The sequence below is a fragment of the Ochotona princeps genome, chromosome 1 (assembly GCF_030435755.1).
Source record: "Ochotona princeps isolate mOchPri1 chromosome 1, mOchPri1.hap1, whole genome shotgun sequence".
NCBI lineage: Eukaryota > Metazoa > Chordata > Mammalia > Lagomorpha > Ochotonidae > Ochotona > Ochotona princeps.
In genome coordinates, this window is record NC_080832.1 from 32,535,106 (window position 1) to 32,559,930 (window position 24,825).

At 42.2% G+C, this 24,825-nt stretch overlaps 2 protein-coding genes across 17 annotated transcripts in view; one reads left to right on the plus strand and one right to left on the minus strand.

The window, feature by feature from the left end:
* Positions 1–528, plus strand: part of EPB41L2 (erythrocyte membrane protein band 4.1 like 2) — a 214,528-nt gene extending 214,000 nt beyond the window's left edge. For all 16 annotated transcript variants that reach the window (XM_058674388.1, XM_058674491.1, XM_058674332.1 and 13 more), the window contains one exon: positions 489–528. The gene's annotated coding sequence lies outside the window, so the exon portion shown is untranslated. The remainder of the gene's footprint in view (positions 1–488) is intronic.
* Positions 529–6,296: 5,768 nt separating this feature from the next.
* Positions 6,297–24,006, minus strand: SMLR1 (small leucine rich protein 1). The gene is given in 3 exon segments (XM_058669080.1): positions 6,297–6,475; positions 12,046–12,245; positions 23,846–24,006. Coding segments are annotated over 3 exon segments (486 nt in total). The 3' UTR covers positions 6,297–6,350.
* Between the last annotated feature and the right edge of the window lie 819 nt (positions 24,007–24,825).

Genomic DNA, 24,825 nt, shown 5'->3' on the forward strand with positions numbered 1-24,825 from the left:
TATGCTGCACAAAGGAAGGACTCTTCAGTGAGAGGCAGACTGGCTGGGATAGCACAAGATTCCATCATGCCGCTCAGAAGAGCCCACAATATAAAACTTAGGAATTGTTGATTTCTGAAGTTTTCCACTTAATATATGTGAGCCATGGTTAACTCTAATTAATTGAAGCTGGAAATTAAGTTATCTTAGGAGAAAGAATTACTGTATGACATGAATCATCTCTGCATTTCGCCAATTGTTTTGCCACTTACTCTCACTTGCTAGTTGTTTCTAAGTGTCCAGTCCCAGATACCTTCAAGGCCATTGTGCTTAGCGTGTCCTTTTCTGCGTGACTTGTACTCAGTATCCTTTACTGTGGAACCAAGTAGAAAACAGCTGATTATGTAACTGGAAACATGATGAACATTGCTTAAAAGTTTTTTTATTTGTTTGTTTAAGTCTCTGTTGAGGAAATGTTTAAACCTTGCCTCTTTTTCTTTCCTAGGAAGTCATTTATTAAGCAACATTCATGCTTGTGAAGAATTTGGACCACTCTGAGTCTTAATGCCACACCACTATTCCAGCAAATATGTGCTACAACTGGTAACAATGACCAGAAGCTTGAAGGATCAAACTGCCAACACCAAACCTTACCTTAACAGCTCTGGTCCATCCTGTTCCCATGCATTTTAATATTATTGTTTTGTTTTATAACCACTTCTAAATATTCTTGGTTCTTTTTTTAATTGAAGTTTTGTTTGTCTGTTTCCTGTTTACTTTGTGTACAACTCCCTGCTTTTTATGACTCATTTTGATCCAATGACAGTGAACAAAGCCAGCCCGAGCTGGTAGGGTGCTGTTCACTTGAACAGGTGCTGTTGTGTGGAAAGGAAACTGACTAATTTAGATAGCCATTTTTCTTCTTCAAGGCTTTCTTTTTTCATTGAATGCTTACAGTAAATATTTACAGATTTTTCAGGTTGTAGTAAATATACTGTCTGAGAAAATATTAATACAGAATAAAAGCCTTTCTTAGATCTTGAAAATTTTCTAATGTTTCAGAACTTCACTGGGGGTTTTTTTTTTGGTTTTGTTTTGTTTTGTTTTTGTATTGGACCCCTTTGACTTTCCAGGTCTGTGACTTTTTACTTCTAGTGAAAAGTCAGAGAATTTCCAGACTGGAGAACAATGCAGATGGTCGCTGACCATGCACTGTGTTTAGAAACCCCATCATGCCACGGTGCCAGAACTTCCCAGCTACATGCTCTTCGACAGCATTCCAGAGCAGGAGGGAGGAGAAGGACAGCACTGGAGCCTCCTTTCCACTGAAAGATTCAGGCAGCTTAAAACCTTAGTGCTTTCTTCCTTAACACATTCCAAATTACACTTTTCCATTGGGTAGAGCACTTGCTTTGTATTAAACCACCTTGTCTACATGTAAACTGACCTTTTGTTGTTGAACAGTTGTATCTCTTTGAGATAGTTCGATGATTCACGCAGGTTTGAGGATGGCGATGCTAGGAGAGGGAGAAGAGAGGCTGTGGGGTGATTTTTTGTTGGTGACAGGAAAGCTATGCCATTTAAAGCTGACACCAGAGATCTGATATAGGGACGTATTAACTGCGTCGAACATTTTTCTCCTTTGCTTTGAACCCTATGTATAATTACAAAGCCAGATTAGATTTATCGCAGCTTCAAGTTGTATTAAATGGTATTTTGCCTTCTGTGATACTGTTATAAAATAAAGTTTGTTTATTCTCTAGTTTTGTTGCTTCTCTTTTTATAAAGGTGAAAAATATATACTCAAGTGATAGAAAGTAGCAGCTTTTAAGAAAGATTTATTTAGTTTTATTAGAAAGTCAGATTTACAGAGAGAAGGATAGATAGATCTTCCATCCACTGGTTCACTCCCCAAGTGGCCGCAACAGCCAGAGCTGAGCCGTTCCAAAGCCAGGAGCCAGGAGCCTCTTCCGAGTCTCCCACACGGGTAAAGCCAAAGCCGTCCTTGACTGTTTTCCCAGGCCACAAACAGGGAGCTGGATGGGAAGTGGAGCAGCGAGGTACATGAGCTGGCGCCCATATGGGATCCTGGCACATGAAAGGCAAAGACTTTAGTGTGGGGCCCATAACTGGCAGCTTTAAAGTCTTTTGTTAACTCTGTAATCTGATGGTCCTGCCAGCATCACTGGTTTGAAATGATGACAGCAGTGTGGAAAGTTTGTGTGTCTAATGTTCAGTGTGCCATTTCCTTCTTCCTAGTTAAGTAAGCCACCCCAGTATTTACACATTCTCCAAGGGATATTTTTGCTAGTTTTCTTTGGGTACTTTTTGCTTTGTTTTCTGGGAATGTCTTAGGCAAGTCGCATGGCTCCTGCCCTGCTTCCTGTCCACTGCACTGTCTTGTGTCAGGCCAGCCAGGCTAAGGCCAGGGTTGTTCTTTAGTCTAATGGCCAGGCTCATTCTTGCCATTTTCTCTGAGGCTTGCACTGTACTTCATTTTGTTTTAAACTCCATAGCAAATGGACCACAGACATCATTTAGGTTTAAAAGATTATGTAGAATTTCTCTAATCATTTAAAGTGAGCATATTATAATTCACCAAATTGTTGTCTTTGAGATCTACTCCCACTAAATTACCTCAGTTCGTAAAAGGCCTTTCTCACTTTCTGTTATACTTACTGCAATAACAATTTTGTCAAGAGAATCCTATCTTAGCAAGCCAGGCCTGAGAAATGTTAGGGAGCCAGGGGTACTTCTGGGGTATGGATTACTCTTCAGAAGGGTTCTGTGTGTGAATTCAGGTTGATTCACCCAAGGGTGTTTGAGAAAAACATCCTTCCATGTTTCTAGTGACAGGAAGTTTCTCTTCACAGCTCCTTGGTCCAACAGGTGGCAGTGTTTAGTTAGGGTTTGCTTGGCAAGGACTGGGCTTTGGGTACTGAAGGCATCAGCGGCATCCAGGGGACTGAGTACCCATGGAGCTGCTCAGAGCAGTGGCAATAATGATTCTTGTGTGAGATGACTGCAGCAAGGGAACCTTTTAAAGTGTAAACTGGGCTTTCAAAGCTTCAAATGATAAACAGAGAAGCAGATCCACTTTTTCAATTATGAAGTTAGTAAGAATCTCATGAGTATGCTTTGAAAAATATTTTTAAGAAAAAGAAGTATGGACGTTAGTTTCCAAAATTGTTTGGCATTATGAACTCTGAGAGTATTCGAAAATATGAACTGAGTCTAAGATTGAGTTCTGACAAACAATGATAAGTTTTCAAGTAAAAGATGTTCTCTGTGTCTTAAAAGTTTTTATCTGTACTTGATTTTACAATTGCTACTAAATTCAGCCTAGAGAATTATGGAGGTTGTTACTGGCCAGATTAATAATACATTTTTTTAAAAAGAATTTTGGAGATCAGAATGTGTCCGTCTGCCCACTTTTGTCAACTGTATAAGATCAGAGTGTGGTACCATCATGGAGTTTCATCTCCCTTACACCAAGCAGCTAGGTTACCAGCTTCATCAACAAGCCATGAAGGAAGACATATTATATTATATTATATTATATTATATTATATTATATTATATTATATTATATTATATATTATAATATATATTATATAATATATATTATATATAATATAATATATAATATATAATCTGTCGAGGCTTAGGCACCCCTAATACAGACGTGTCCTTGGGACATGTTCTATCCAGGAGAAAACATGTTCTCTGCATATGAAAGACATGGATCCCATCACAATTCCCTTGCAGATTCCTTGTTCTTTACAGAAAGAGAAATGGGTCTTGTTTTTAGCTACTTGGTAGTACTTAGTATGGAAAACATATTTTTAGCTGTTGTGTTAGGACAGTAGCTGAGGTGGTGAGCTGATATCCCCCGGAGACCAGAACCTGCCTTCCACAGTACCTGTTTCCCAAGGAAAATGAAGCAAACCCTGAAGGCCACGCAACACAGCATTGGCTGGTGGCTGCCAAGAAGGGATTGCAGTGTGTCCTTCACACCTTCTGTTAAAGAAGAAATTTTTACATAAGCTGCTTCCAACAGGGGCTAAAAAGGGATTGTTCCCTGAGCTGAACGAATACTGTTATTCCTTCCATATGGCACGAACAGTTATCCTAAGTTGCCTGCCTCTGAATACCAGGGCAGGCATTCTCATTGTAATCAAGTGTAATAAAACACAGAAGTTAGCGTTTGCCTAAGCATCCTGAGTTGTAGGATGGCACGAAGTGCTGAGGGCTCAGGCTGCATTACAGTTGTAGGGTAGAGTTGAGGAGGAGCAACAATGTCACAGGCATGGTGCATTTTGGCTTTTGGAATCTATCAGCTATCTTTAGTTTTGAAATTTAACAATATTAACATTTTTACATTTACTTATATAAATGTTATATATATGCTGTTCTTGAAAATGAGTAATATCCCAAAATGAGTAATTTGTGACATTATGTTGTAGGATACAGTGAAGTTATATATCAAATGATAGCCACACATTGTATTAACTTTCACAACAGAAAATTTGTTACTTTGCTTTTGGAGACTGGCTTATTTCACTGGGCATATTAATCTCCAGTTCCATTTGGTTGCAGATATCAGGATTTCATTATTGTGGCCAAATAATAGTCTGTCATGCATGTATGCCACATTTTCTTTATCCAGTCATCATGTGATGACAATCTAGGTTGATTCCCTATCTTCACTGTTGTGAATTAGACTGCTATAAACATGGGTGTTTGCTGTCTGACAGCAAAGGGCTTGGTGCTCGGAGCCGATAATCATACATGTAGACTACTGACTCATGGTCAATCACCAAAGTTTATTAACAGCATCGCACTTTTAAAAATTGGGGCTCAGGTAGTCACAAAGGAGACGGGCTTGAGGAATTTACGTATCAAGAGCAAGAGGGAGTTGACTTGAAGCTATAGGAGTTCCAGTACCTCTGCCTGTGAGAGCAAGCACCTTTCTTCGATCTGATGTCTAGACCTGAGGTTTAGGGAGTCTGGCCTGTGCGTTTCCACAGCAGACCAGGATTGCAGCTAGCCATGGTTCCACAGTGGCAAAGCTTCCCAGTGACCTCTCTTAATTATCTTCCTACAGGTCTAATCAATTATCCTCCTACACATGGGGATGTGGATCTGTGAAGTGTTGCTTCTACTTCCTTTGGCCATGTTCCTATGGGATAGCTGGGCCATAGAACACATTTTTAGTTTGGGGATTCCTCACACTACTCTGTAATGGTTGTAGCCAATTTCATTTCTACCAATAGTATATTAGGGTACCCTTCTCTCTACAACCTTGCCACTGTTTGTTATTTTTGGAATTCTGGATAATAGATGTTCTAACTAGTGTGAGGTAATATCATTTTTGTTTGCTTTTCTCTGATGGCTAGGGATGCTGAATACTTTTCATGTGTTAGTTGAACATTGTCCACAAGACCTTTCTTTGATGATATCACTACTGAATTGTATGCAGTTCTTACAGGTGACTAAATTCCTTGTGTTTTATAAAACATATCATTTGAACAACCTTTTAGTTAGATTCATGTGCAGAAAATGGAATATAACCAGACTTAAGATACTTTGAACACACTGGAAAAATGTGGAAAACACAATAGTAACAGAATCTATTGTAACTAGCACCTTGAAATAAATGTTTTCAGTTGCTTGTGCGATTGTTCTGCTGGTATAATACAGACTTCTTTCCATATCTTGAAATGGCTCAAAGGTATTTTGATTTTAGAAGTAAAAACTTGAATTAGCTTTTTTTGTGAATTTTGTAAAAATTCTGTTCTCTTTTCCTACCTCCAGCATTGAAGTGCCAGTATTTCCAAGACCCATCATAATGGAGTAACGATCCATTATGAGCCTTTGGTTTTTGGTGCATCACAGTTATGATTTGGGATACTGGGAAGGAAGGGATGCAAAGCCAGGCCAAGAAAGGGTGTCACTTCAAGAGTTGCTGCGCTGTCAGAGGAGCAAGTGGAAAGTCTGGAAATCAGAGCTCTCTTCACGTCACTCAGCTTATACTCATCTCTCACAATTGCTTCATCTCTAAAATCGGAAAAATATGGGCTTCCAGTGTATTATTTGAGTATTCAAGAACTGCATTCTTAAAATGTGTCTTAAGCAGAATGCATAGTCACTGCAAAATTAAAGTTGTGATGTGTCCAGTTCATTGAGCATGTCCAAGAAAACCTTATGCTCTCAGCACTTTGCAGAGAACTGAGCTGAGTCCACAGAAGTCCTCAGATAAAACAGCTGCCCTTTTCCAACGTGGCTCAGAGCAAGCATCATAGGATGCTGAGATTCTGTGCAGTTTTCAGTGACTAACCTGCTCTCTATTCCTAGCCATGAGTAGGAATTCATTGTGCCTTAGCCTTGGGCTGTCCCCTATAGTTTCGCCGTTTTGTTCTCCAGGACGCTGAAGAGCCATCCTTGTGTCTGTGTTGACGGGAGCCATCAGGAGCCTGGGACAGTTCTTCATTAACTGAAAGGAAAAAAAAAATCTCAACAGTTTGGGAAGACGTCCATGCTGTTGGTATTTACAACACCTAGGGTGTTCCTGGTGGGCATTTCTAACCCTTATGGTCTTAGGGAGTTCCAAGAACCAGGTCTTTAGAGCAAGGAGTTCCTCCCTGGTCACTTTGAGACCAAAATAAAGCTTCCTTCTAAAGAGTGGTCTGCTTACTGGACAAAAATAGCCACTAAACAAAACTGTCACATGCTAGAATATTGTCCACTTAGTGAAACAAGTGGATTGATTCAAGACTCCCTACGTTCAATATGCAATTGCTGAACATGTGTATGGATCGGAAGTTAGAGATTTCTGCCTCTGCTCTCTCACTGAATTAATTGGAGAATGATCATCTTCAAATAAGCCCAATGTGACTTCTCCCTTTTGACATTTAAAGATATGCATGGCAAGACTGGGAGAGATGAGATCATCAAAATTCCCATCCTAGCAGACGCTACATGTCATGGCAGTAGCTGATGAAGGGGTTGGCCATGGAAAGTTCGAAACCCAGACATCTAACAAAAGCTACTCTTCAAGGCAGCTGACACATTGAGGATGTTAGGCAATTTTCTTTCTTCGTTTTTGAGAAAGTTGATGCCCTCTACATATTCATTAAATTTACATGTGCCATTTTCTCCTAGGGCTCGAAGTGTAGGGATTCATGTTCAATGATGACAACACCCCCACACATTCTCCATCACATCTTAAAACAGCTCTCTTGTCTGATGATTGAGAATGTGTGAGGCTTTCAGTTTTAGAATGCAGGACTCTGGAGTCGTCCGCACATACCAGTTAACGTGTAGATTAAAAGTACCTTTTTTTATAGGAACAAAATAGGAATGAGTACATTTGCTATCACGTTGGATGGAAAATTAACAATGTGACATTTCACCAACTTTTTACTGCTTGATATATCAAGTTGTAAACAGATATATATGTATCAAGCATTTGGGTCCTGACTTTGGGCCTTTATTTTATCTATCTATCTATCTATCTATCTATTGCAAGTCAGATATACAGAGAAGAAGAGAGACAGAGAGGAAGACCTTCTGTCCATTGATTAACTCCCCAAGTAGCCACAATGGCCGGAGCTGAGCCGATCTAAAACCAGGAGCCAGGAGCCTCTTCCAGGTCTCCCGTGCAGGTGCAGGGTCCCAAGGCTTTGGGCCATTCTTGACTGCTTTCCAAGGTCACAAGCAGGGAACTGGATGGGAAATGAGGCTGCCAGGGTACGAACCATAGCACATACAGGATCCTGGCATGTGCAAGGCGAGGACGTTAGCTGCTGGTTACTGTGCTGGGCTCTGTTCACAGCTTTTAACTGGATGCTGCTAAATGGAGGTACAAACTGATACTATTTTATTTTGGGTCCAGTGATTGCATTTGCCATTAAACTCAGGAATGGATATTACTCCTTACCCTTAGGTAAAAAGCTACAGAACAAGCTATGATTTTCAGATGCTGTGTATTGAGTCCCCTATCACTTAGCAGGAAGGAGACTTTTTTTGGAATTAAAGGAACAAGATCCCTGTTTAAACAGAAACAACATAGTCTAGGGTTGTCTGCTAACACTACAAAATGTAATCAAGAAAGATGCTCAGATTTCTGACAAAGGGAGCAGGGAAATGTAAGGAAAAGATGTTTTAAATATAAACAATTTGAGACAATAAACTTCCTATCCTTTGCCACCCTAGCCAGGAGCCCATAAAGAATATTTCTCAGCACCACGCCCCCCCCACTTTCCTCACCCCAGCAGACCTGGACTCTAGTTTCAGCAGAATAAAACATGATACCAGAAAGGGCTACTTCGATTCAGGCAGTTTTGTTGTCTCTTGGCATCCCTTAGATGGTTCTTTAATGTCACTAGGAGTGGAGTGCTTCTAATCATGAGTATTCTAACAGTACACCTGAGATGGAACAGGCCCCATCACGTTACATACAGTGATGGATGCGCATATTTTTCTTCTACCATATTAAATAGCTGGTTTGACCTGCTCACTCACTGTTGTTCTACTTCTTACCCGTAGCTTGGAAACTTCCAGAAACTCCAGTCAGAGCAAACCCAAATAGAAGACCATGGAAAGAGTGACTCGCTATATTCTGGGGGACCTCATACCTCTTTAGGCGATCCTGCCTCCAATGGGAGTGCTCAGCTCTGACATTCAGGGAAAAATTAAGGAGGAAGGGCAAGGAACTCTCGCCTTCCCAAGACTTCACATCCAGTGAGACCTGGGTCAGAAACAGATTTGCAAATCTCCTTACGTTCTGAAAGTTTTGCCTTTCTTATTTTTTGAAAAAATATATATCTATTTTGAGGGGTTACAGAGAGAGGGGGAGAGACAAAGAAAGATCTTCAATTTGCTGGTTCACTTCCCAGATGACCACAACGCCAACACTGGGCCAAGGTGAAGCCGAAAGCAAGGCTGAAACCAGGAGTCAGCAGCTTCATCCAAGTCTCCTACAAGGATGGCAAGGGTCCAGGCATTTGGGCCATCATCAGCTGTGGTCCCAGATCATTAGTAGATAGCTGGATGGGAAGTAGGGCAGCCAGGGCATGATGGCATAGTAGGATGTGGTTGCTATGTTGCCATGACAGCCTCCTTTTCTGGTTTTGTATAACCAGGATGATCTTTTTCTCAATACTGCAAATTCACAGTAAAGTCTGTTCTTTCTAGGACAATCCCTGTCCTATAGAAGAGTCACAGATACTTCTTGAACGGATGATTGAGCCAATAAGTGAATCAAATGAGAACTGTCACTGTGCAAAAGCTTGGTGTTTGCAATTTTTAACATAGAGAAAAGTACTCTACTTAGAGCATTATTATATGAGGCCAGGCATTCTGCCATCCCCAGGGTTAGAGACTATCCTGGCATGCTCCCTAGGTCAGTGTTGGAACCAAGACAAGCTCATTAGCAGATCAGCATTTGAAAGCAAGAAGGGGGAAGGACCTGTCAACAAATGCTGGATCTTCATTCACATCCTTCAAAAGCAATTCCAGTTAAGTTCATAATTTTTGTCTTAGACTTGGTCTTTGGAAAACTTGCAAGAATTGAAATGTGCTGAAGACAGAAGGCAGTTACTGGGTAGTAACCACAGGGACACATTCTTAGCCTGCATTTCTTCTGTATCAACCTCCTGGGATGCCAGGGTCACTCTAACACAGACATTCTAAATAAATATGATTGTTATGTTTATATCTCAGTTCTCTAAATAGAATACTATAGATGCATTTACGTTTCACACACAATAGACATTTGCCCAAGGATAAGTAAAAGTATAAATCCAACATCCATCTTTTTTTGCAGTATCTATTCCAAATGTCAGCTATCCACTGTGTTACCTGACCCTAAAATAACTGGTGAATAGAGGCCAGTAAAAAGCCAAAGGGCCAACGTTGTGGCACAGCTGGTAAAGACATTGCCTGCGATACCAACATCCCATGTGCCAGAAACTCTACTTTCAATTCAGCCCTGTTAATTTGCCAGGGAGGGCAGAGGAGCACTACTGAAGTCCTTGGACCCTGGCACCCATATGGGAGACTCAGAGGAGGTTTCTAGCTCCTGGCTTCTGCCTGGTCCTGCCTTGGTCATTGCTGAATTAACTAGCAGATGGAAGATCTGTGTGTGTGTGTGTGTGTGTGTGTGTCCCTCTTTCTGTGTAACCACCTTTCAAGTAAATTAAGTAAACTATAAAAGAAACTGAAATCCAGGAGGCTATCTTGGCCTATTGTTCGCATTATTTAATAGTTGATACTACTTTGAGATGCTGAAAATTTTATCTGACGAAAGAGGCAGCCAGAGATGAACCTTGGATGCTGGGTGAAGCATTCCAGTCCCTATCTGTGACCTCCACATCTTTTTACTGTTCCTTAGGGTGCTTGGTGTCAGCAGGAGCCTGAGATACTGTGGCTGACAGGGGTTATTGCAACTCACTTGAAAGACCTTCAAAAGAATGGAAATGTTTGTAGTGGATAGACATTAAACCAAGCTGGGAGTTCTGAAGGGGAGCTGTAGTTAGAAGCTTAGAGATTTCTCATTTTCTTTCTTTTCCGGAGGCTCTTCCCAGGGCTCAGTACAGTAACAAATAGATGAGTGGCATACTCTCCAGCTGACTGGTCTTTGGGCAGTGGAGGATGAACAAACTTAATAAGGAAAGATTTATCCTGCAGAGTCAAATGCCATCATCACTCAACAAGAAAGCTATTCATAAAAATGAGACACAAGGGCCCGGCGCAATGGCATAGTGGTTAAAGTCCTCGCCTTGCATGCGCCAGGATCCCATATGGGCTCCGGTTCTAATCCTGGCAGCCCCACTTCCCATCCAGCTCCCTGCCTGTGGCCTGGGAAAGCAGTCGAGGACGGCCCAAAGCCGTCCTGGAAGATGCTCCTGGCTTCGGATTGGCTCAGCTCCTGCCGTTGCGCTCACTTGGGGAGTGAATCATCGGATGGAAGATCTTCCTCTCTGTCTCTCCTCTCTGTAAATCCGCCTTTCCAATATAAATAAATAAATAAATCTTAAAAAAAAAATGAGACACAAAATATGAAAGGCTGGGGGTATTTGAGTGGGATGTAATGAGGAGCTTACAATTCCATAATGTACTCTTGGCCCTCTAGGGTTTAGTATTATAAGTCTCATCTTAGAAATACATATCCTTGATTTTCTTCCACTAGATGTTGAAATATATGGTGTGCCACTAGTCATATGTATATATACACACACTCATATAAATACACATATATTCACACTGCCATACACACACAGACACATTACCATCCATGTATGCTTGGCAAAGTTTTGTAGAAATGAGAAGTTTTGTAGAAATGAGGAGTTTTGAAGTGTGCTCCTTTAGAGAGTTAATATGACACCACACAAATTAATAAATATGACTGTTTAGCTGGGATGGTTATTCACCTCTAGGGTATTTAACCTAATGTTTGTTAGATGCTGGATTGACATGGAGTGTGTAAGTTACAACCTGATTTCCTGAATTCTAAGTAAATACACTCAATTCAAGCGCAAAATCCTGATTTCAAATCATTTGACATGTCCTGAGATTCTCTGCTTGTTTTCTGCACCCTAAGAACCAACTCCCAAAGGTTCCCATTTGCCAAACACTGATAGCACCATGTTGAGTGCACTTCCAAAGTGGAAATACAGTGGATTAGAAAGAAGTGTGTGTGTGTGTGTGTGTGTGGACACTCACTGCTGGACACATGCATAGTCACGCACATAGATCTGTCACATAGCAAAGGCAGTCACAGAGGTGTTTTAATATTTGTGAATGCATTGCCTGACATGTCAGAGACAAGCAACAATGTGGCAGAATTGCTGATTCAGAGAGTGCCCGGGAGTGACTCCAGTTAGAAACCCTACAGCAGCCGCTTCATCTTAGCAGACAAACTACATTCTGAAAGGATCAAACTTGGCCAAATTTACCGGTGAAGTACCGACAAACTGAGAGTTATCAGCAACACAACAATGCTTTCACATGCTTTGTCATGTACAAGGTGTCTAGCCCCTGCTACCAGGGCTTCACACTTACCCTCCATCAGTCCAATCCTGAAGTAGGCGATTAGGAGGAACAGCAACAATGCCACAGGCAGGAAGATCCCACAGAGCAGAAACCAGCCAGGGAGCTCTCTCACGAAGGCGGAGAGCACAGAACCCATGGCCAGCCAGGATCAACCCACAGGAACAGTGCATCCACCCAAGGGACCAAGATAGCTTTGCTCACAGTCAGCCCTGTGGAACTTTTTGAGGACTTTGCTCTATTTAAATAGGCTGGTGCATTCTAAGAGGGCAGCTGCCAGGTTACTCTGTAACTAAACTACAAAGCATAGAGAAATTGAAAGGTGGATCTGGCAAACTCTCCCTCAGATGAGCTTCTAGCTAGCAGGAATGGGGATAACTCTGGGAAGCTGAGATTTCTTTGACTTTGGTTCATCTGGAATGAAAAGGACATGGCTTTTTTTGGGGGGGAGTACTTTTTAAAAAATTAATTACATTGCACTATGTGACACAGTTTCATAGGTACTGGGATTCCCCCCACCCCTCTCCAAACCCTCCCCCCATGGTGGATTCCTCCACCTTGTTGCGTTACCCAAGTTCAAGTTCATATGAGATTCTTTCATTGCAAGCATATACAAAGCATAGAGTCCAGCATCTTATTGTCCAGTTAAGTTCAACGGCTTCTTGGGGAGACCATCTCTGATCTGAAGGTAGAGCCGGCAGAGTATCATCCCTATGAATTAAAAGCCCCGACATAGCATCAGCAACAATTTATAATGTTATGGAATTAATTGACATAGTATTGAGTAACCAACATGTTAAAAAAATGCAAGTTCTTAACCACATCCTGTGATTCCTTCATTGACATTTCAATTTTAGTTTATACACAATAGGGTTCTATACACCTTGAGATGGCTATAGATTACTATTCAGCTGTCTCGTGTCTATTTTCATTATAGTATTTAGCATTATAGAGCGTTGAAGCATAATTTGGCTGAACTTCGCTTTCTTTTTGGGTAGTCTAGACTGGCTTATAACTCTAGCAAGACATATGTCAACAGTTTAGGTGCAGAACAGTTTTAGGAGGGGTGTGCAGAGAAATCCTCAATACCCTAGTGAGGAGTAACTAATCTTTGTGTCCCACCTAGTAAGGTAGAAGTGTATCCACGCTGACCATTTCCTGTCTGATTCCAAGCTTTCCTTGTTGTTCTCTATCTATTCTAGAGTTTTGTTTGTTTGTTTGTTTGTTTGTTTGTTTTGAGGGGTTTCTGGAGCGATCCTGATGGTCATTGCCAGAAAGGGTGGGGACCCAAGGTTGGAACTAAGCGAGGACCAGAGAAACCTCCCCTCCCTAGTCCCGAAGGAAGTTTACGGTTCTTCTGTTTCTGTGGACTGCTCAGGGCTCCTGGCTGTTGTTCTGATGCCCTTGGATCCTGCAAGGAAGGATTTAGACTTCTTTCATCCCATGTGGTAGATCCAAGCGGGAGTGGATAACCTCAAAGTTCTTGGCCTCCGAAGGCACTACAATTCCCTGTGGTCTCCTTGGCAGTTGGGATGTAGTCCTTGGTGCTCTTACTGATGGTCCTTGGTGAGAATCCGTGAGTCTTCAGGGTTGGGATACAAGCCTCCTCTTGTCCCCTTGTTCCTCTCTGGAGTCCCTCTCTGCTCTGTGCATATGACCTCTTGTTAAGAGGTTGTCAGGACCACTCTTGCTTCCCCTTATATCTCTTTGTAGTTTTACTATTGTCTAATGCTGATTTGAGTCTGTTGTCTATGAGTTACCAGTTATGATTCTGGTAGGTTATATTTCATGTCTTTCTTACACATTCCAGGGAGATGGAAGATTTCTCTGCCCTCCCTCCCCACTATGAGATTAACATACGGTATTAAAAGTATATTAGGTTTTACAGTTCTTTGATGTAGATCATAAGCAGTCTGACTCACATTGATTGTTCGTTCCTTGGTTACTTCACAATATCTTATTGCATGTGAGATAGGCTGTTTGAGGTTGAGATAATATTACATTTTACATATACTGTTTTTCATATTGACATCATATCATCTTAAGCTATTCCCAGACCTAGAAAGAATTTTCTCTGCATTTCTTACATGTCAGAGTTTAAAAAAAATATAGAGTAGCCATGCTATTCTACCTGTTGCATACAGGTGAATGCTCCTTCACCTGTAGTTGATAAAACTTACACGTGGGGAGGAGTAACAAGATTTTTACCACTAGTGAAGTCTTTTCCCGTGCCTGTGTGACCTATCCTATAGCCTTCTCAAAAAGTTGCATCAACTGCTTATTCAACAAGTGCTTAATTCCCCTGGAGCCTAACTTCTGGAACAGATGCTAGTACTACAGAAGGAAGAAAGACATGGCACCTTCCCTCTGGGAGTAATGATAGACACAAGCAGAAATGGCTGCTGGGCAGCGATTGACTTTCTCGCCTCCCTTCATGCTTGCTGCAGTGACTTGCGCTCGTTGTCTGTGACCTGCATTAGCAGCAAACAGTAGGCTAAGAATGTTCTGAGCATGTTCATTGTAAGATAATGGTCAAGTTTCTGGCAAAGATAAAAAAAAAACAACAAAGTAACCATGGGACATGGTCAGCTGACACTGACTTGACTATGTTGAGTTGCCAGTGACTGCTTTAGTGTAAAGATTCTAGAGATACTGGTGTGGTAAACTGACTAAAAGAAATATTTTTATATTCAAAATATTTCCTGGAGAATTTGGAAAATTTGGTGAAATAGGGGGAATAAAAATCACCTGTAAGATTCTTCCCTTCTCTGAGTCTCACCTTGTTTCCACTTTGTTGGCAGCTACTCTGGTTAGTGGCTGGCAGCAGATGTCAAGGTCAAGCTGTTGCCAGTGCCTTCCACATTCTTCCGTCAGGGACTTGGCATGGCTTTGCAGAGACTTAGTCCCGGCTATAAAGTCTGCATCTTAATTTGCAAAATAAAAGGAGAGGAGAAGAGTTCTAGGATCTGCCTGGCTTTCCTGAGCAGTTTCCTTCTCAGAAGAGAGATGTCTTAATTTCACAAGTGCGCTCAGTACACTCCATGTGCCTCTCTCCCCCTGCTGCAGGAACCCAGGAGTGCTATTGCCCCCATTATCTTGTACACTCGCCATTGAGATGGCTCTCTGGTGCTCTTTTAGCTCAAACAAGATGCTAATTTGTAACATGTCAATCTCCAAAGAGCCTCTTTGGGTAGGTGTCATTTCCAAAGAATGTTAGGCAAACTGTTTGGCATGTTCTTTCTTCCTGTTTCATTCCATTTACAAGGTTTCATTGCATTGCCAAGGCAAAGGCAAGTAAAGGGAACAGGCAAATATATAAATGACAATAGCATTAGCCCCTGGGTCAACGTATGAGCAAAGTGCAATTGAAGTGCTGTGGAGAGACTGATTAATTCCAGCCAGGGGAGTGGGCTGAATTCATTGAGAAGGTAGCATTTGAGCTAAACCTCGGGGGGATGGGTAGCTTGCGAAAGCCTTTCTCAAACAAACACCTGATGATAGATAGGGCAGGACAGAGTCTATGGAATACAGGAAAGAATTGAGAGTAACCAGAAGGTACAGGGTTCAGGTCACAGAGTGTCGTAAGAAGTGGAGCTGAGAGAGTATAGTGCTGGCAAAGCTTACATACTTGTGAGTAGCCTGCTAAGAACTATTCCATATGGACAAGAGGGGCCAACGTTCTTTGATTGTGGACATGCATCGTGTAATCTGGGTTCAGGAAGCACTTAGGCAACACTGATCACTATAGAGTTATCATCATAGCAAGATGTAATGAGTCTGAGATAAAGGGACAACAGAGATGGAGGCTGCAGGAGTCAGGTGGAAACCCCTGAGAATAATTAAATGGAGAGAGGTAGGTTGTGCCAATGACACTAAGCAATAATTACCTAGTACCTACTGTAAGTCATCTTAATTGAATTGTCAAAACCTTCTGAGGAAGAGCCCCATGATACAGAAGAAGAAATTGGGCACAGAGAGGGTAAATATGTGCCCAAGACAGGTATTTTGTAAGTGACAAAGCAGGGATTCAGATTCAGATTGAAAGCCCAAGTTTCCACTATGCTCTCTCTGTCTTAGACAAAAAGCAATGATGGTACTTCAAACTGAAGCCTAATCCTGATCACACTTGTTTAGAAAGCTTATGTAATTTTGAAGGCATTCAGTTAGAATTGTTGTTATGGTGGAAATAGGGATTTCAGGAGAGAGGGGAGGGCTTGCCAGGTAGATTTGGGATTCATTATGTATAGATGGTGGCTAGGTCAACAGGTTGGAGAGATGGCTGAAGAAGGAGTGTACCCGACAATAAAAGATCAGGTACAGATCCTGAAGAAGGTTTCCTCTAAGATGTGAAAGGAAGGAAGAAGACCAGGAAAAAGGCTGAGAGGAAGGAAGGCACACAGAGCCAAGGAGGGGAGCCCCTATGGAAATGAGACATGAAATACTGGCACAAGAAAGCTTTGAGAGAATCAGTAATAAGACAAAATCTGAGATGACCCACATCCACACCAAAGTTCTGAAAGCATAGTCTGAGTAGACTTAAAAGATTTTGTATTCTTTTTCATAAATAGTTATTTTGGATACTGATGACATGCAATAAACTGCACACTAAGTATATAAGTAAATATGTTTCACACAAATATATTACATGAAGTTTTCACCACAAATATTGAATGTATCCATTCTTCCAAAATGTTGTCATGTTCCTTTCCTATCGCTGCCCCCACCTCTCAATCCTCAAGCAATTGCACATCAATTATTTGTTCTGATGTATTTGAATGTTCTAGAATCCATACAATGTAGATTATTTTATTGCCTGACTTATATCACTCATCAAGATTACTTGAAATTAACTAACATTATCATGTATATTAATAATTCATTGCTTTGTATTGCTAGGTAGCATTTTGTTGTCTGGATAGCCTTCTGTTTACCTTTTGTTAGATATTTGGGTTGTTTTCCATTTTAGGCTACTACAAATAAAGCTACTGTGAACACTCTGTACAAGCCTTCAGTTTCTCTTGGGAAAATGCCAGCTAGAGTGACTGGATCATGAGTTACACATATAATTTTTAAGACATTATCAAATTGTTGGCCAAAGTGATAATACTATTTTATATCAAAAAATTTGTATGAAATTCCAATTATCTCACCGATTAAGCAACTCTTAGTATAGTGATTTTTAAAGTATTTTAGCCTTTCCAGTGGTTTGAAGTGGTATCTTGTGATTTTAATGTGCACTTCCCTAGTGATGTTGAGCATCTTGTAATGTACTTCTCTGACGTTTTTGTGTGCTGTTTGGTGAAACGCCCTTATAACTATTTTTAAAGAGTTACATGGCTTGGTTTTTTTAATTAAATTTAGCATTTCTTTATTTATTCTATAGACAGCCAAATTATCAAATATGTGATTTAAAATGATTTTTCTTCCCACATTTATCTTATCTTTCATTAATGTAACAGTGTCTTTCAAAACATACATATAAATGTGCCCCCGACCCCAGTTTGCCAATTCAGTGTTAACGGATTGTGCTTTTCATTTTTTAGAAATTTTGCCCAAAGCCAAATCACAAAAATGCCTGTTATTCTAGATGTCTTCTAGTTTTCTAGTTTTTAATTTGATACTTAGGCCCACGATCTATTGTGAGTTAATATGTGGGTTTTTATTATGGTTAGATTTATTTTCTTTTTGTTTAAGCATAAATATCATGTCAATACAACTTGTTACATTGATTTGCCTCTATACCTTTGCCAAAATTCAGACGTTTGTTTTGCATGGACCTATTAAACATGCTCTGTTCTGCTCCACTTGTCTGTTACTATTTTCACCAATACCACTCTGTCTTAGTTACTGCAGCCTTAGAATAAATTTTGAAATCAGGTATTGTTTCTTCTCCATTTTTATTACTCTTTTTCAAGTTGCTTTGATTGTGCAGGTCATTTTCAAACTCCTGCAAGTTTTTAAAATGTCTTTTTAAAATTTTCTTTGGGGGCCCGGAGGCGTGACCTAGCGGCTAAAGTCCTCGCCTTGAACACCCCGGGATCCGATATGGGTGCCAGTACTAATCCTGGCATCTCTACTTCCCATCGAGCTCCCTGCTTGTGGCCTGGGAAAGCGGTCGAGGACGGCCCAAGGCTTTGGGACCCTGCACCCACATGGGAGACCCGGAAGAGGTTCCAGGTTCCCGGCATCGGATCAGCGCACATCGGCCCGTTGCGGCTCACTTGGGGAGTGAAACATCGGATGGAAGATCTTCCTCTCTGTCTCTCCTCCTCTCTGTATATCCGGCTTTCCAATAATAATAAATCTTTTAAAAATTTTTTCTTTGGAAGGTAGATTTACAAAGATTTAGAGACAGAAAGAAAGGAGAGAAAGATCTTCTAGCCACTGGTTTACTTCCCAAATGGTGACAACTGCTGGAGTTGAGCCGATATGAAGGCAGGAACCAGGAGCTTCCACTGAGTCTCCTGTGTGGGTGCAGGGGCCCAAGGGCTTGAACCAGCCTCTGCTGATTTCCCAGGCCATAAGCAGGGAGCTGAATGGAAAGTGGGGCTGCCAGTATATGAAACAGCACCCGTATGGGATGCCTGCACTTCAGGGAGAGGATTAGGCTGCTGTGCACTGCACTGGCCCAATCTTCTGTCAGTTTTAAAAATCACTGTATAAATTTCTGTTAAAAACTCTGCTAGGATATTGCTTGAAAATTTTCTGACTCTGTAGAGCAATATGTGGATATAACTGAGTATTCTGACCCATGAACATAACATATTTTTCCATTCATTTGACTCTTCTTTAATTTTTCCGAACAATAATGTGCAGTTTTCAATACACTAGTAGGACATATTTTCTTAGATTTATCACTAAATATTTAATGTGTTGTATGCTATTGTGTAGAATATTACTCTGAGTTTCATTTTCTGATTGTTTACTGTGACTATAAAAATGTTTTGGTTTGAGAATGATACCTCATCACTGGGAACTTCTAGAATATCAAGTATTCAATTTTATTAAACTATACTTCAGAGTTTAAGATTTTTTATTCTTACAGGCACTTATCTTCATTCAACTGTTCTCTTAGAGTTACACTTAGGCACAGAATCTAAAGAAACATTTAGATGTTTGAAATACTAGTGATCTGTTAAATTTGTCAGAAATTGGTATGGGGTTTCACACACTGTGAAATTTTCTTGAACTGTGAGAAAATTATCTGGATCTTACCATGTAGGAATAGTCATTGCAATCTTCAGAAACGTTCTTACTGGTGACTGCAGGACAGATCCCACTGGAAAACAAACCCTCCCCCTTAAGATACGACTAGCAAATGCCCAACCCCCTGATTTACATGAAGATCTAGGGCATAAGAAGTTGCAAAAGTTGATATTTAGGAGAAAAATCCTAGGAAATTGCCATCATACTGTATTTTATACTGGACTGGTAGTGACAGATGTCTAATTGTGACCCCCATAGCCGACTGTGACTGATTTAAAGTAATGCCAAATCCAACTGGCATCGGATCTGAATTCTACACATTGGCTGACTGAGCCCTAAAAGCTGATTCATTGGCATGATGTCAGAGCACTGGGCGATCTGAAGTTCATCAGCAGGAAGTGTCAAAGTGCCACTGACTGTTATCTGGGAGATCAAGTTACATACAGCCACACAACCAGTGAAAAGCATTTAATACAAACAAAATTACTAACAGATGACTTTCAAGTGAAGTGGTGTGATTTAAACACGAGCAATGTTTTATTGAAAGGAGATATTCCTCCCAATGTAACTGTGCTGACAATTTCAATGCAAACTCTTTTGCGTGTGAGAGCCTCCATTCCTCTGACTCTTGCTGACTACTGACTGAACTTTGCTCATTAGCCTCGGTCAATTAAAGTAGTATCACTTGGCAGCAAAAGTGCAGGAAGTACGAAAACAAGGGCTCCAAACCCAAGTGGCAATTTAGACTGTAAGATATGTATTCTCAATCTCTGTTAATCCAGTGGGGTAGCAGGCACGAACTCCCAGTGGTAAGAGTTTTTGAGCACTGTGCTCTTTGAGCTACTCATGCTGTACTCATGCTCTCTGCATGCTTAGAACATTGCTATCACCACCGTTTTACACAGACACTCATTGTACCACTAGCAGTTGCTGGAGTCAGAATTTAAACCTAGAATCCAAACACTTGTCTACTATACTGCCTTTCAAATACATACACATTTATATGCATAGATAATATTCATATGCATTTAATAAGAGAATGTAGATATACTGTTTTCAAATATATACATATTTATATACATATATAATCTTCATATGCATTTTAATAAGATAATGGCTACTATACTTTCTTTCAAATATATATATACATGTTTATGTACACATATGTATTTACATGCAAGTAAAGTAAATATTCACATATATTTGCACATAGACATGTGCATATACATATATGTCTATGAACATATATGTGAGTAGACATTGCTATACATGTATACATATGTTTGCATGCATATATGTATGCACAAATATGTCTATATATCCATATACATGTGTATATGTACACATTTATGGGCATGCATGTATACACATATTTATGTGTATACACCTACATAAATATATATGAACATATATTCATGTGTATGTGTATACATTTATCCATGTAAAATTATATATTTTGTGTTATACATGTTCGTGTGCATGCATGTATATGTGTACATGTGTGTACATATGCATTTACATGCATCTACACATGCACATTTAAATATACATATGATTACATATATGTATATGCAGGTGCGTAAATACAGATGTGCATATACACATGTATGTGTACATATGGATGTATATAATATTTGAAAGACTATATACTATCTTTAATTATCTTTAATTTTCTTTTTTTTAAATTTTTTTTTCTTTATTAAGGCACAAAGGGTCAAGGGCTACAGGAAAGTGGGTAAGACCACTGTTCCACACTAATATTATTATTTTTTCCTGTATCCGGGGTAAGGGAAGAGATAAAGGGAAAAGCCCCACCCAGCCTCCCATCCATCCCAGGTCCCCGCTGTGGGGCATGCTCCGAGGGTCCTGCTCATGCAGTTTTGATAGTTCAGCAGTTTTGAATTGCTGCCAATCTTGCTGCTCCAAGCATGATGAAATCTCTTCAGAATCCACAGGCTGACATAGTCTCATCATGGTTGGGGTTCTGAGATCAGTATTTTAGTTGGAGGGATCCCCAGAGAAACTTAGGTGATCCCAGACCTGATTCTTGTGCTTGCTTTCCACTACAGGGTCCAACACAGTCCGTCCCCCCAATCAGCTTATGCATATGCTGATGGTTGCAATTGCTGGGACAGTTCTGTTTCCAGCACTGTCTTCCACTGGAACCAATGGGTGTTGTAGTCCAGCCTGATCCTGCCCACTTCATACTCGACCCTCATGCAAATCAGTGGGAGCTGCAGCCTAGTTGGGGCCACTCCCCTTAGCCCCCCAGGCCTGCCTCCTACCCTGGTTTCCATGCTTGCCAGTATGTACCACAGACTTGTTCAGTCTGTCCCACATTCCATTTAGCTCTTGTACATGTCATTGGGCATTGAAGTCTAGTGCAACCCAACCTGCCCTATTATCCAACCCACACACATGCTGGCAGGTGCCTTTCTCTCTACCCACCTGCTGTCCCATTGCTGGTTTTCATGCTCTCCAGTGGAAATGGTAACTCAAGAGGGAGGCGCCCATTATTTTCCTACTAGGCCATTCTCACTCCCAGATTATGCACTCTCCAGGTGGTTCTGTGGTTTAACTTGACAGAATTAGGCCCCTGTGCCAGCCTCTGCTAGCTGATGCTGCGGCAAAGTCCAACCAACCCAACCCTCACCCACTCTAATTTATGCTTGCACCAGTTGGGACAGTCAGCCCACCGTGGCTTTTTCCTGATCTAGCCCACATGAAGCCCACAAGTTTTGTAGCCCTGCCTGGTCTGGTCTGCCCCCATTCCAACTCATGCACTCCCGTGGGAGTGGTTGTCCAGCAGGGGAGCCCTCCACATTCCCCCTACCGGCTTTACTCCCTCCCTCCCTGGTTCTCAAATGTGTTGGTTGGGCGATGTGGCCCAGTGTGGTACCGCCCACCTCACCTTGGAATTTGCCAGTGAGTGTTGTAGCCTGACCTGGCCCGGCCCACCCCCAATTCCAGCTGATGCTGGTGAGGGTTACAGCCTAGCCCAGCCCAGCAGGCACATCAGTCATAATGTGCACTGGTATGTGTTGCAATCAAACCTGGCCCGACCCACACTCTATTCTCGTGCTTGGATTCGTCAGTGGGTGATGTGAAATGGTTCAGCCTGGTCTGCCCCCGACTTATGCCAAATGTATGCCGGTAGGCGCCTTTCCTGGCCTGCTCCCTGTCGTGGTTCTTGCACTTACCTGCAGGGACGGTGTCATGCCAGAGACGTTGCCCAGGCTCCTCCATCAGAACATCTCCCATTGCCAGATCTCATGCATTCTGGTGGGTCCATGAGCAGCCCTACTTAGTCCACTTCCTGTCCTAGCAGAAACAGTGGCCTTTCCTGACTGGCCTTCAACCCATTCCGGTTCTTATTATTGGATGTTTAAGCCCAGCCAAGGCTTATCCCTACCCAGACATGGCACATACATGGCTCAGTAGGGGCATAGACCTAGCCTAGTCCATCCTACACCTACCCTGGTCTTCCAGAGCACCAGATGGTGCTGCAGTCTAGGCCAGCCTGGTGTGTTCAGTCCCAGTCCACACTTGTGTCAAGGGATAATGCAGCCATGTCCAGACCAGAATGCACTCCCCACTCTAGCTCACACACTCACCAGTTAGGTCACCTGAACCCAGTTAGGGTGTCTTCTTAGCTCCCCAGTTGGGCCTGTTCCCAACCATAGATCATGTGCATGCCAGTGATTGCTCTGACCCAGCTTGGCATAGCCCCTCACCTGTCTTGGCCTTTGCTTTGTTGCTGTGTCCTAGTATCCCTTGCTCATGCAGACCAGTCTGTGTAAGAGCCTAACTTGGCATGACCTGTGCTCCATCCTGATTTTTGTTCTTCCTTGTGAGTTAAGGTTCGCTCAGTCCTGCCGCATCTGCCCCCTTCCAGTTGCAGCTTGGCCCACCCAACATCCTGTTTTAGGATGTACCTTTGGGTGCTGCTGCTTTTACCTGCCCAGACTGTTATCAGTTCCTTTACCCGTAAGTGATGGCAGGTTCCATGGTCACACCTAGCTCAGCTCATCACCACCCCAACTCGCAAGCTAACCAGCGGGACTCATATTTCCACAGGGTTGGACCCACACATCTCCCACAGAACCTACCCTCGGACCTGGTTCTCTCATGTGCAGTTTAGTGTCTTGACCCTGCAAAATGTGACCCATCCCCTGTTCTGCCACTCAGTCAGGTACTGGTACCTAGCCCTGCCAGACAGGCCCCCATCCATAGCTTTTATGTGGACTGGTGTGTGAGTCAGTGACGCTCTATGCTAACAGCCCATCTCAGGATTCCCATGTGGGTTGGTGAATCAGTCTAGTCCAAATAGAACGTATAGAATCTCCCCCTCCAAACTCTCAGATCTCAGTCCCCAGGCTTGCAAGCAAATTCTGTGACCCCATCACTAGGAATCACACAGAATTCATCCCTCACCTACACTTATACTAGCCTTATCCCTGAATGTCCCTAGGCAACAATTACATACCCTAAAAGTCCTAGAGCTCACCACCCGGCAGTCAGCCGGCAGAGCCCGGCCCAAAGTCTAAGACTTGGTCACCATGTGGCGACAGTGCCCATGGGTTGTGTCCCAGGCATTGGGTCCAACCTGGCTCGGGTACTCTCCAAGAGCGGGTCGCCACCACTGCTGAGGGCTGCTGTCACCCGAGCCTCCAAGGTCGAGCTCCCACCTCCTAGTTTCCTGCTGCCACAAGGTGGTGGTTGCAGGGTGGGGCTAGAGGCCTTAATCCAGTCCCAGGATTTCCTCATGGTGTACTCACCATGGGGGGTGAGTACAAAGCCATTATACCCTCTCAGTGCTTTGTAGAAAATTAAAGCAAGGTAAGGGGTTACAGAATCATAGGCAGTGTAATTTTAGGTGATGTTGACCAGGAAGATGTATTTGTCTTCTAGTGCTGCTGTCACAAAATACCACAGATTGTGTGGTTTAGATACAGAGATGTATCTCAGAGTTCTGAACACTGAAGTTCAAGATCATGAGGTTAGCAGGGTTTGTTTCTCCTGAGGCCTGCCCACCTGGCTTATAAACAGCCACCTGCTCATTCTGTCCCTGTGGCCTTTCTCTCTCTAGTCTCATGTCCCCTAGTGTGTCCCTTCCTCCTCTTCCTATTCATCTTTCTCCTCCATCTGCTTCTCCTATTCTCCTCCTCCTTCTCTTTTTCCTGCTCATCCTTCCTCTTCTATCAGCCTTTTAGTCCAAGCCCCCATCCTCATGCCCTCCATTAGTCTACCTTCAAAATTACTGTATCTTTTTATCTTAAATATTTATTTTTATTGGAAAGTCAGATATACAGAAAGGAGGAGAGACAGAGAGGAAGATCTTCTATCCATTGATTCACTCCCCAAGTGGCCGCAATGGCCGGAGTTGTGCCGATCCGAAGCCAGGAGCCTGGAGCCTTCTCCAGGTCTCCCATGTGGGTGCAAAGTCCAAGGCTTTGGGCCATCCTCGACTTCTTTGCCAGGCTACAAGCAGGGAGCTGGATGGGAAGCAGGGCCACTGGCTTTAGAACCAGCGTCCATATGGGATCCTGGCACATTCAGGGCAAGGACCTTTAGCTGCTAGGCTAC